Here is a 13,624-nt window from a genome sequence, read left to right as displayed (position 1 = left end):
TTGCAAAAGGAGCAGGAGTTTTGAAATGGGTGAAGAGGAGGCAAAGCAGAGTTACAACTCTACTCTAAAAACTATAGTACTGTTTAGATTTTTTAAGTGAGACAGAATAGCCAATTAAGATGAAATGACATATTTAAGATATGCTAGAACATTTCCACCTATGTACTTACGTGGGTCATATGCTTACTAATTTGATAATAAAATGCTAATATACATATTTGCTAAGACAAATTTAAACAATGTACCTAAAGTCATCTTTAATACCTGTATTTATAATTATAAGTGGTCTAAATAAATCTCACTTCACATTTTGGTATTTCTTCAAATGTAAGTATAGCTCAGTTCAGTCACTCAGTTGTGTCTGACTCTTTGTGACCCCATGGACTGGAGCATGCTAGGATTCCCTGTCTATTACCAACTCCGGGAGCCGACTCAGACTCATGTCCATCGCGTCAGTGATGCCATCCAACCATCTCATCCTCTGTTGTCCCCTTCTCCTCCCGCCTTCAATCTTTCCCAGCATCAGGGTCTTTTCCAATGGGTCCGTTCTTCGCGTCAGGTGGCCAAAGTGTTGGAGTTTCTGCTTCAGCATCAGTCCTTCCAATGAACACTCAAGACTGATTTCCTTTAGGATTGACTGATTTGATCTCCTTGCAGTCCATGGGGCTCTCAACAGTCTTCTCCAACACCAAAGTTCAAAGCATCAATTCTTCAGTGCTCAGCTTCCTTTAGAGTTCAACTCTCACATCCATACATGAATGCTGGAAAAACTATAGCTAGACTAGATGGACTTTTGTTGGCAAAGTAATGTCTCTGCTTTTTAATATGCTGTCTAGGTTGGTCATAACTTTTCTTCTTTTTAAGCACCTTTTTATTTCATGCCTGCAGTCACCATCTGCAGTGATTTTGGAGCCCAGAAAAATAAAGTCTGACACTGTTTCCACTGTTTCTCCATCTATTTGCCATGAATTGATGGGGCCGGATGCCATGATTTTAGTTTTCTAAATGTTGAGCTTTAAGCCAACATTTTCACTCTCCTCTTTCACTTTCATCAAGAGGCTCTTTAGCTCTTCTTCATTTTCTGCCATAAGGGTGGTGTCATCTGCACGTCTGAGGTTATTGATACTTCTCCTGGCAATCTTGATTCTAGCTTGTGCTTCATCCAGCCCAGCATTTCACATGATGTACTCTGCATTAAAGTTAAATAAGCAGGGTGACAATATTCAGTGTTGACATACTCCTTTCCCAACTTGGAATCAGTCTGTTGTTCCATGTCCTGTTCTAACTGTTGCTTCTTGACCTGCATACAGATATCAGGAGACAGGTCAGGTGGTCTGGTATTCCTATCTCTTTAAGAATTTTCCACAGTTTGTTGTGATCCACACAGTCAAATGCTTTGGTGTAGTTAATAAAGCAAAAGCAGATGTTTTTCTGGAACTCTTGTTTTTTTTGATGATCCAGTGGATGTTGGCAATCTGATCTCTGGTTCCTCTGCCTTTTCTAAAACCAGCTTGAACATCTGGAAGTTCATGGTTCATGTACTGTTGAACCTGGCTTGGAGAATTTTGAGCATTACTTTGCTAGTGTGTGAGATGAGTGCAACTGCGCAGTAGTTTGAACATTTTTGGCATTGCCTTTCTTTGGGATTGGAACGAAAACTGACCTTTCCCAGTCCTGTGGCCACTGTTGAGTTTTCCAGATTTGCTGGCATATTGAGTGCAGCACTTTTACGGCATCATCTTTTAGGATTTGAAATAGCTCAACTGAAATCCCATCACCTCCACTAACTTTACATTTGAATACTAAAAACATCATTACTTTATGAACCACTGAAAAGGAAAAATGCTGCTAATTAAATTATGACAAGCTATAGAATTGTAAATGTATATTGATCTAAATTAAAAGACACTTGCTCCTTGGAAGAAAAGTTATGATCAACCTAGACAGCATATTAAAAAGCAGAGACATTACTTTACTGACAAAGGTCCATCTAGTCAAAGCCATGGTTTTTCCAGTAGTCATGTGTGGATGTGAGAGTTGGACTTAAAAGAAAGCTGAGTGCTGAAGAATTGATGCTTTTGAACTGTGGTGCTGGAGAAGACTCCTGAGAAGAATCCATCTCTTGGACAGCAAGGAGATCAAACCAGTCAATCCTAAAGGAAATCAGTCCTGAATATTCATTGGAAGGACTGATGCTGAAACTGAAGCTCCAATACTTTGGACACCTGATGGGAAGAACTGACTCATTAGAAAAGACTCTGATGCTGGGAAAGACTGAAGGCAGGAGGAGAAGGGGATGACAGAAGATGAGATGGTTGGATGGCATCATGGACTCAATGGACATGAATTCGAGCAAGCTCTGGGAGTTGGTGATGGAAGGGGAAGCTTGGCATGCTGCAGTCCATGGGGCTGCAAAGAGTCAGACACAACTAAGTGACTGAACTGAACTGATCTCAAAAATGTGAAAGAAAATCAGCATTTTAGAATCAATGAAATATGATATTTTCTTATCATGCTTTAGCTCCACAGGTATTTATAAATAAAAGAAAAGCTATAATGAAAAACTTTAAGTAAGAAAATGGATGTCTTTGGGTTTTACTGGAGTCACACCAACATTAAAAAAAGAGCTTACCTTCAGAAATAGATCTTCTCAAAATGTACTTATCAGAACTTTATTAAATCTAAAAATACATTAAATTTTTGTATAATTAATTCTCCAACAGGTTAGCTGACATTACAAAGTATTATACAAATCAAAACTTTCACTTGGTAATGTCATTAAGCTGAAGAAAGTACTTGCTTGTTTGCCTAAGGAAGTACCTGGTTCTACAGGCATGTGGTCAACATTGAGATTGATGCAACTGAGCAGGTTCTGCTGCTCAAGAGCACAGTCTCCACATAGACTTCTCTCTTCTTTAACATTATATCGTGAAAGAAAAGTCTACAGTATGATAACTTTGAAAATGATTTTGAAAGGAATTAAGAGTATATTTTGCTAGTCCATCAAAATTTTGATACAATTTTCAAGGCAAAATGGACAGGGAAAGCATACAACATACTTTAATATATTATAACATACTACTAATTAATACATTTTTAAAATTGCTGAATATGCCTCAGTCTTTCTCTCTTCTATATTGGATATTTCTTGTTCCATTTTCCTTGACCTGTAAACTATCTTTCCATTTTCAATCTTTTTGTCTCTCAAACTGTATTAATTAGAACTTCATTAAATCTAAAAATACATTAAATTTTTGTGTAATTATTCTTCAGGAGGATAGCTGACATATCAAAGTGCTATATAAATCAAAACTTTCACCTGATAATGTCATGAACCTGAAGAAAGTCTTCGCTGAGGAAGTAATTGGTTCTGTAAGTATGCAGTTAATACTAACCACATATAACTTTTAACCATGAACATATAACATTAACCACAGATAACATTTTCAGTCTTTCTTGACTTTTTATGCTACAATATGGACAATGGGTTCTACCTTTCTATTTACTCAGACGTGTCTGTTTAAATTTATCCGTTGAAAATTTTAATTTTGATATTTTTTTCCTTTTTCAGAAATTCCATTAACTCCTCTAGTAGTTACACATGCTTTCTCATGGAGCATATTTACTGATTGTTCAGCCTATTTTTCATTTCTCTTGTTGAGATGGCTTTTTTTTTTTTAAAGAAAACAAGCAATGGACATCAGTGTAAGATTTTGTGAAATTTGAGCAAAATCTGTTAATAATATTGCATCACATGTTAATTTTCTATTTTTTTTTATAACATAGTATTTCTATTTTTTTTTTTCTCTGCTTACTCACTGGTACTTAGGCGTGGTTGCTGAAATCTCTTAAAGGTTCATTTCTTCTGTTGGTGGAAGGAAAAGAAGACTCTCATCCTATGTTCTGTGGTTTAAGGACTGGCTATGAAACTCCTTAAGTGAGAATGGGCTAGAGGAAACCACCTTAGCTCTTAATTCTTCATTCTTCTGGCCCGAAGGGTAGGAAAGATACTGAGGCCTCCAATCAGATCTCCCTTACTCTGATCTTTTTCTTTGCGGGGTGGGGCGGGTAAGAAGCAGGGAGAAATAGAGCACATTATAGCTGTCAATGTCAAAGTCATACATGTTCCAAACCAAGCTCTTTATAAATCTTCAGCTCTACCATCTTTGCCCTGGGATTTGATGGTGTGTTGCGGTAGCAGCAACAACCTGGGGCTGCTCAATTAGAGCCAGGCTGTGCAGGAAATGGGCAGGTAACACAACTGAGCAAATAAGCAGACCTTCCTAGTAAACCCACAATGGCCATGTAAGTAAGAAATAAACCAAGTTACTCATATTTTAGATCTTATGACTGCAATGTAACTAAACTGTAATAAAGAGTCTGACTCTATTTTTGATGTCTGCCTGCTGACAGCTTGCAAGCTCCACTGTTCTCCCTTCCTCTCCTGCCCACATCTGGGAGAACTGATAAGAAAGTCCATGTGCTCCTTCCTTTACACTGCCAGGAAATTCAAACTGTGCAAGACCTGAGCTACATGTGGAAACCCTCATTCTAGTCCCAACCCGCTAACCACATAAAACCCCAAGACAGTCACTGTTCTTGTTCTCCCCCTAAACGCTTATTATGTGACTGATAAACCTTCTCATATCAGATCTTCTTGGTGTACATGTGGTATCTTCAGTCTCTACATCCAAATAAATTTGGGTTGGGGGTACTATTCCATTCTTCAGGGTGACTACAAATATTAGCTTATGTGACTGATAAAGAAACTGTTACTTAAAGGCTGGTAACAAGAAGCTCAACAACAATCACAATAAAGGAAAAGACAATGGCTTAGGGGTTGGTTGGTAGATCACGTGGAAATTATCGTATGAAAGTTAGTGATCCAAGTTTGTAGTGGTAAAACATTGGCAAAAAGCAGATAAATTTACCCATGAAAACTCATTTCTCTCTAACATAAAAACTGATACTGTTACCATGGATCCCAGAGAGACAGCATGTAGGACAAGATAAACATACTGCATAAATTAGAAATAATCTGGTATTTGTTACTGCAACATAAACTAATCCATCTTGACTGATAACAGAATGGGTATTCTTTACAACTTCCTTCTTTCCTTTACCCAAATGTGGTCTAACAGCACTCAGAGGGTTGTGCAGAATTTGCCCCTAAGAAGAAATGAGCTAAGATATTTAGGAGATCCCTGACTGCTAGAAGGTCCAGGGCTGCTTGGCAGCTGAAAACAAGCCTACTTTCACAGAAGTGGTAAAAAAAGACTAGCATTGTTTTAGATAGAGAGTATTGGGACAGAAAAAGACCCTGATGCTGGGAAAGACTGTAAACAAAAGGAGAAGGGGGCAGCAGAGGATGAGATGGTTGGATGGCATCACTGACTCAACAGATGAGTTTGGGCAAATTTCAGGAGACAGTGGAGGACAGAGGAGCCTGGAGTGCTGTAGTTCATGGGGCTGCAAAGAGTTGGACACGACTTAGCAGCTGAACATCAACAACTAATAGGGACAAGAAATGTCTACTTGACTGGTCTGTAACTTCTGTTAAACTGAAACTTTTTCTCATTGCATTGAAGAAAAATTAAAACAAGATTTGAGGCCAGAAAGAAGAGGCACAGCTAATTTTGGCAGGTTCCAAAACAGTGATACATGGTTGTGTGATATGAACAGGCTACTTACTATATATATGATCCTATAAAGACATATTTGCTTGTGTACTTAATTGTACCAAAAAATCTAGAAATACACATACTCTAAAATGCTAACACTCTTGAGAGTCCCTTGGACTGCAAGGAGATCCAACCAGTCCATTCTGAAGGAGATCAGCCCTGGATTTCTTTGGAAGGAATGATGCTAAAGCTGAAACTCCAGTACTTTGGCCACCTCATGCGAAGAGTTGACTCATTGGAAAAGACTGATGTTGGGAGGGATTGGGGGTAGGAGGAGAAGGGGACGACAGAGGATGAGATGGCTGAATGGCATCACTGACTTGATGGACATGAGTCTGGGTGAACTCCAAGAGCTGGTGATGGAAGGGAGGCCTGGTGTGCTGCGATTCATGGGGTCACGAAGAGTCGGACACGACTGAGTGACTGAACTGAACTGAAATGAGTGTCAATTAAACAAGGAGGTGATTAGACCAGGGTGGTTCTAATACATTAACAGTCTGCATGAGCAAAGTGAAACCTAAGCCTGAAATGCCTCAAGGTTAAGAAATCAAAAAGCTAAGACCAACCAACATACACAGCCAACCTGGCTTTCCCAAATAATGTAACTGCTTAAGCAACAGCCAGGGCTTCCCTGATAGCTCAGTTGGTAAAGAACCTGCCTGCAACGAGGGAGACCTGGGTTCGATCCCTGGGTTGGAAAGACCCACTGGAGGAGGCAAAGGCTACCCACTCCAGTATTCTGGCCTGGAGAATTCCATGGACTATGTAATCCATGGGGTCGCAAAGAGCAACTTTCATGCAATAGCCATTCACTTTCACTTTCAAGCAACTTTCATTTTTTTCACTTTCATCAGATAATTCCCTTGCTTTGCTTCTGCTTCTTCTCTATAAACGCCTTTCATTTAGCTTGCATCAGTGGAGTGCTCATAACCAGTTCTGGTTAGGTGCTGACCAATTTGAATCCATTTTTATGCAAATAAACTTAAAATGTTTAATGTACCTCAACTTATCTTTTAATACTAGACAATCTCTGAAATTGAGATGGCTTCTATTTATTTTCTTATTTGCTTTTTCTGATTTTTCTAAAATGAATGTATATTAATGTAAAATAGAAGTTATAAAAACACCGTGTGCCATGTATGGAAGGTATATATATGTAAGAGTTTCATTTTTCTATTAAGGAAAAGTTTTCTATTACAAATGCAACAACTTTATTCCTACTGCAACATTTTACAATAGAATCCTCCATTTTCTCAAAAAATTGCTACATGTAACATATAATGATTTGAGCAGTCATTTGATCTAATGATCTCTGAGCAATCATTTTAAAAATAGAATTTTAAACATTTTAGCCATGTACCAAAACATACTTTAGAATATTGTGAACCCTAAGGCCTAAAAATAACAGGAGTCTTTTTAAGTGCAAATAGCATAAGATAGATAATAGAAAAAAGCAATAGAAAACTAAAAAGAATTCTCTTAAAAATATCCAGGTTAAGTTCTTTATGCAAAATGAGTCAATATATGAAAGTAAATGACTTAGATGAGAAATGTGACCTAAAGGACTGGCTAATGGTAAATGTATTCTTCTGATGTTCACAAATAATAAAAAGCATTTTTTTGTTATGTCTTCATTGTGGTAGTGTACATAACTAAATGCATTTGCCAAAACTCAGTAAAATGTATGCTTAAAGCTGCTGAATTTTAATGTATGTGAATTACATTTCAATGAAGCTTCTAAAAATCACAATTTTTTGTTAAAGTTTTCATATTTCCCAACAATTTTATTCAATGATTTAGCCATTCAAAACAATGTTATATTTTATCAACTTAACAGAGAAAAAAATCCATGTATAGTAGAAGTGGAATCTCTCATAAATTCCCTATCCCCAACAGCCAGTAACACTAAAGAATTCAGTCATTCTCCCTCGCTCTCACCTCCTTTCAATAGACCATCAAGTCCTATCAATTTACCTTCTTTCATCTCAGCTCTACTGCCTTAGTTCATTTCTTCCTGGACTACTGCAGTACACTTCTAATTGATTTCCTTGTCTTTACTCTCCGACCTACCAATCCACCACCCTTAAAGCAGAAAATTATTTTGTTTTGTCCCTCCCAAAATGAACAAACAAAGCAACAAGGCCAAAAAACACTCGTTTTAAGAAATTAAATTGGTTCAGAATGAAGTCCCAAATCCATGGGAGTAAAAGTACTTTAAAATTAGGTTTCCTGATCAATATCAAATCTTCCCCTCATAAAAAGCATGTATTTTATATTTCTGCCTGTAGAGTCATCCCCTCCTTTTCTGTCTGTGAAATATCTATGAACGCTTTAACCTTTTTTTCTAAAAAAAAAAAAAAAAAATCCAGTTTAAATGTAATTTCCTTCATTCCCATCTCATCCTCTAGATGTGAATTCCTCTAGGTCAGGGTCTGAAGCTTCTTCACTAAACACAGTGCCTGGCTCATAGTAAACACAACTAATGAACTGAATAAAGGATTAAAAATAGCATTATTCACTAAATTTATTTTTACTTTGACAAATACAAATTAACATTTTTCTAAGATAAAAATTTTAGAAAATTTGAAAATACAGAAGCTGTACCTTGTCTACATGGAAAATTAAATCCAGTTCACAGACGTTTTCAAAACACTTGTCTAGTGTTTCCACAAATACCTAAAGAAAAGAAAAAAGGTTAAAAGCTTTTGAGAACTATACAAGTTCATTCAAATCTGTTACCTACAAGGCAGACAATTTGTAACTGAGAACTAAAATGTCTAACTCCACTATCACATTTCTCTTTTTTAAAATGAAAACTGTATTAAGTACAAAAGGAACAATTATAGACTACTCTTCTAAACTAATTTTCAATATGGTAATAACCAAAATAAACTTCACTGAAAATTATTAAGAACCAGAAATTGTTAGCACCATTACTTACAAAACTACTGACAAATACTCAAATCAGGCTCCCTTTCTTCACATGAGGAAAAAAGAAAACCTGTCATAAGTGTCTGTCAAGCTGGACAGGCACGGTCCAAGTCTCAGCCACATCTAACAGAGCCAGCAGTTTTTAATTAGCGAAGCAGGATAAAAGATTATTAAAATTCAAACTCACGGACAGAGCACAGGCTTTTAGAATTAGACTGACCTGGACTCAAACTCTGGCTAGAATTCCTGTATGACCTTGTATGGGAAAAGGGTAACTCAGTAAGCCTGGCTTGGTCAACCCTACCCATTCCCCAAAATGGACTGCTTACAGACTAGTCTCTGACTAGTTCCTGGGACCCCAGCTCTGAGCCCTTGGAAGGTTCTGTTTGATAGGAGTGTTTCTGCATGCCTGAGAACCTGGGCCACACTGTACCAGCATGACCAGACAGTTTATGCTGACAATGTGATTTACGATGAACACATTTTTTTCTCTCAGGTTCTGAAGCTTAAGTAGTTCAGTCACAGAGGTATCACACGCCTATGTGACTGACCCCTAATAAGCACCTAACACTGCCCAAAACACATCTACTAGCCAAAGTCACTACTATTTACCTGTTTGTTTAACATATATGATGATTACAAGTTAAAACAAAAATAGAAAATTCTAATTCTGCTAATAAACATTGATATAAAAGTAGGGAAATTATGTGGTTGCCAAAACTTTGGAATTTGCTTATAACTTAGAAAAAATGTTGTCAATATTTAAACCAGAGTAATACCAACTATTGATTATATTCTTTGCAGCCAAAGATGGAGAGACTCTATACAGTCAGCAAAACCAAGACCAGGAGCTGACTGTGGCTCAGATCATGAACCTTTATTGACAAATTCAGACTTAAATTGAAGAAAGTAGGGAAAACCGCTAGACCATTCAGGTATGACCTAAATCAAATCCCTTATGACCATACAGTGGAAGTGAGAAATAAGTTTAAGGGACTAGATCTGATAGAGTGCCTGATGAACTATGGACGGAGGTTCGTGACATTGTACAGGAGACAGGGATCAAGACCATCCCCATGGAAAAGAAATGCAAAAAAGCAAAATGGCTGTTTGGGGATGCCTTACAAATAGCTGTGAAAAGAACAGAAGCAAAAAGCAAAGGAGAAAAGGAAAGATATAAGCATTTGAATGCAGAGTTCCAAAGAATAGCAAGAAGAGATAAGAAAGCCTTCCTCAGCGATCAATGCAAAGAAATAGAAGAAAACAACAGAATGGGAAAGACTAGAGATCTCTTCAACAAAATTACAGATGTATGGCACAACCAATACAGTATTATAAAGTAAAAAAAATAAAAGAAAATCAGAGATACCAAGGGAACATTTCATGCCAAGATGGGCTTGATAAAGGACAGAAATGGTATGGACCTAACAGAAGCAGAAGATATTAAGAAGAGGTGGCAACAATACACAGAAGAACTGTACAAAAAAGATCTTCACGACCAAGATAATCATGATGGTATAATCACTCACCTAGAGCCAGACCTCCTGGAATGTGAAGTCAAGTAAGCCTTAGAAAGCATCACTACGAACAAAGCTAGTGGAGGTGATGGAATTCCAGTTGAGCTATTGCAAATCCTCGAAGATGATGCTGTGAAAGTGCTGCACTCAATATGCCAGCAAATGTGGAAAACTCAGCAGTGGCCACAGGACTGGAAAAGGTCAGTTTTCATTCCAATCCCAAAGAAAGGCAATGCCAAAGAATGCTCAAACTACCGCACAATTGCACTCATCTCACATGCTAGTAAAGTAATGCTCAAAATTCTCCAAGCCAGGCTTCAGCAATACGTGAACCGTGAACTTCCAGATGTTCAAGCTGGTTTTACAAAAGGCAGAGGAACCAGAGATCAAATTACCAACATCCACTGGATCATTGAAAAAGCAAGAGAGTTCCAGAAAAAATCTATTTCTGCTTTATTGACTATGCCAAAGCCTTGACTGTGTGGATCACAATAATCTGTGGAAAATTCTTCAAGAGATGGGAATACCAGACCATATGATCTGCCTCTTGAGAAACCTATATGCAGGTCAGGAAGCAACAGTTAGAACTGGACATGGAACAACAGACTGGTTCCAAATAGGAAAAAGAGTACGTCAAGGCTGTATATTATCATCCTGCTTATTTAACTTATATGCAGAGTACATCATGAGAAACTCTGGGCTGGAAGAAGCACAAGCTGGAATCAAGATTGCTGGGAGAAATATGAATAACCTCAGATATGCAGATGACACCACCCTTGTGGCAGAAAGTGAAGAGGAACTAAAAAGCCTCTTGATGAAAGTGAAAGAGGAGAGTGAAAAAGTTGGCTTAAAGCTCAACATTCAGAAAACTAAGATCATGGCATCTGGTCACATCACTTCATGGGAAATAGATGGGGAGACAGCGGGAACAGTGTCAGATTTGACTTTTCTGGGCTCCAAAATCACTGCAGATGGTGACTGCAGCCATGAAATTAAAAGACACTTACTCCTTGGAAGGAGGGTTATGACCAACCTAGATAGCATATTCAAAAGCAGAGACATTACTTGCCAACAAAAGTCTGCCTAGTCAAGGCTATGGTTTTTCTGTGGTCATGTATGGATGTGAGAGTTGGACTGTGAAGAAGGCTGAGTGCCGAAGAATTGATGCTTTTAACTGTGGTGTTGGAGAAGACTCTTGAGAGTCCCTTGGATTGCAAGGAGATCCAACCAGTCCATTCTAAAGGAGATCAGTCCTGGGTGGTGTTCTTTCGAAGGAATGATGCTAAAGCTGAAACTCCAGTACTTTGGCCACCTCATGCGAAGAGTTGACTCACTGGAAAAGACCCTGATGCTGGGAGGGATTGGGGGCAGGAGGAGAAGGGGATGCCAGAGGATGAGATGGCTAGATGGCATCACTGACTCGATGGACCTGAGTTTGAGTGAACTCCGGGAGTTGGTGACGGACAGGGAGGCCTGGTGTGCTACAATTCATGCGGTCGCAAAGAGTCAGACACGACTGAGCGACTGAACTGAACTGACTGAATACCGCCTATGAAAAATGTAAATACTTTTTTTAAAAGTGTCTTGCAGCAAAATATCATTATAACTATATGCTCCTAACTTAGGAAAAGAATTTTTAAGATTTAAGGTGTTCAAAAGCTAAGTTTAGTTGAAAACTTAAAAACCTGTTTCAAAAAACTCTTCCTTAACTTTAAAGTTAGCAAGAATTACTTATAATTAGAATCGAAAGCCCCAAGGCAGATACATACTGCGAATCTGTTACATGGACAAGGTCAATACAAAACTAATAATCTACAAACTGAAATTAAGAAATTAAAAAAAAAAAAAAACCAAGTTAATGGGCTTTGGGAACAGTAAAAAAATAATACAGTTGTTGCTGCATTGTATTTCACAAAGAGAAAGATAAAAAGTAAAAAACCAGAAGTGGCATGGTAAATGGCACCCTCTTGTGTTTCATTTTTAATGATAAAAGTTTAAAGTCAATTTCAAGGTAACTGTTATCTTCTAAGTAGCTACTCATTAATCTCTGGCCTTAGAAATTCAAAAGCTGGTGGGAGAAAAATTACTTTTAATTTACTAAGAATAATTTTTTAGGTTTTCCCACATTTTAATACTTACATAGCTTTCTAAAAATAAATATAAACATAAGATATTCAGAAAAATGCCACATTCACATATAAACTGAGTCTCCCTTACCAGTGCCCTTCTAACAACAAAACTTCCTTGGGTCTCCTCTCTCTTTAATTACAAACTTATATGCCTGGGTCTGTATTTCTTGGGCTCTAAAATCACAGCAGATGTTGACTGCAGCCATGAAATCAGAAGAAGAAGAACAAGTCTGCTTCTTGGCAGGAAAGCTATGACAAACCTAGACAGTGTTCTGAAAGCAGAAACGTTACTCTGTAGACAAAGGTCTGTATAGTCAAGGCTATGGTTTTCCCAGTAATCACAAACAATTGTAATAGCTGGACGGTAAAGAAGACCGAGCGCCAAAGAAATGATGCCTTCAAACTATGGTTTTGGAGAAGACTCTTGAGAGTCCCATGGACAGCAAGGAGATCAAACTAGTCAATCTTAAGGGAAATCAACACTGAATATTCATTGGAAGGACTGATACTGAAGCTGAAGCTCCAGTATTTTGGTCATCTGATGCAAACTGTTGACTCATTTGAAAAGTCACTGATGCTGGGAAAGATTGAGGGCAGAAGGAGAAGAGGGTGTCAGAGGATGAGATGGCTAGATGGCATCACCGATGCTGTGGACATGAACTTGGGCAAATTTAGGAAGATGGTGAGGGACAGAGAGGCCTGGCGTGCTGCAGTCCATGGGGTCACAAAGAGTCGGACATGACTAGGTGACTGAATAACAACAAATGCCTGGGTCACAAAGGGTAACAGGAATCTATCACAAGCTTAGTACCTAAGAGTGCTTAGTATGCTACTAAAATTACAGCTTAGCCTCTAACAATGAAAACCAGGGCAAGTTATTCAACTCCAAGCCTCATTTGGGCATAATAATGGTGCCTATGCCACAGAGTTGTTTTAATGATTAAAAGAATAAATATGAAGGGCTTAGAACAGTATCTCACCGAAAAAAGTATTCGATATATGTTAGTAAGGCTTAAAATATGATATACAGATGCAGAAATAAAAATGTGCACTAGGTAAAATAAACGTCATGAAAATTTCCTTAAGCAGTATCACTGATTTGGCAGGCCCTTCTTTAGACTATCTAGGTAAAAATATAAAGAATTTCTAGGCTTACGGACTTCTGCTAAATTTCAGGAGGAACCAATCCTACTGTTTCTAATCTATAATATTAAATAAAATACATAAGTGTTAAATACATACATAAATATGACATACATAAATATCACGAAAATTTCCTTAGGCAGTATCACTGATTTGGCAGGCCCTTCTTTAGACTATCTAGGTAAAAATATAAAGAATTTCTAGGCTTACGGACTTCTGCTAA

General features: G+C 37.8%; 1 protein-coding gene across 1 annotated transcript in view; it reads right to left on the bottom strand.

Moving 5' to 3' along the window:
* The window catches only part of AP3S1 (adaptor-related protein complex 3, sigma 1 subunit), a gene marked incomplete at its 5' end in the record, with an annotated part of 45,238 nt that overhangs the window by 19,057 nt on the left and 12,557 nt on the right, over positions 1 to 13,624 (bottom strand). Inside the window, one exon of the mRNA XM_010862086.1 lies at positions 8,286 to 8,357. Coding sequence (XP_010860388.1) covers positions 8,286 to 8,357 — 72 coding nt within the window. The remainder of the gene's footprint in view (positions 1 to 8,285; positions 8,358 to 13,624) is intronic.

Source organism: Bison bison, unplaced genomic scaffold (assembly GCF_000754665.1).
Source record: "Bison bison bison isolate TAMUID 2011002044 unplaced genomic scaffold, Bison_UMD1.0 scf7180017864476, whole genome shotgun sequence".
Lineage (NCBI taxonomy): Eukaryota > Metazoa > Chordata > Mammalia > Artiodactyla > Bovidae > Bison > Bison bison.
This window is presented reverse-complemented; position numbering and strand designations above follow the sequence as displayed.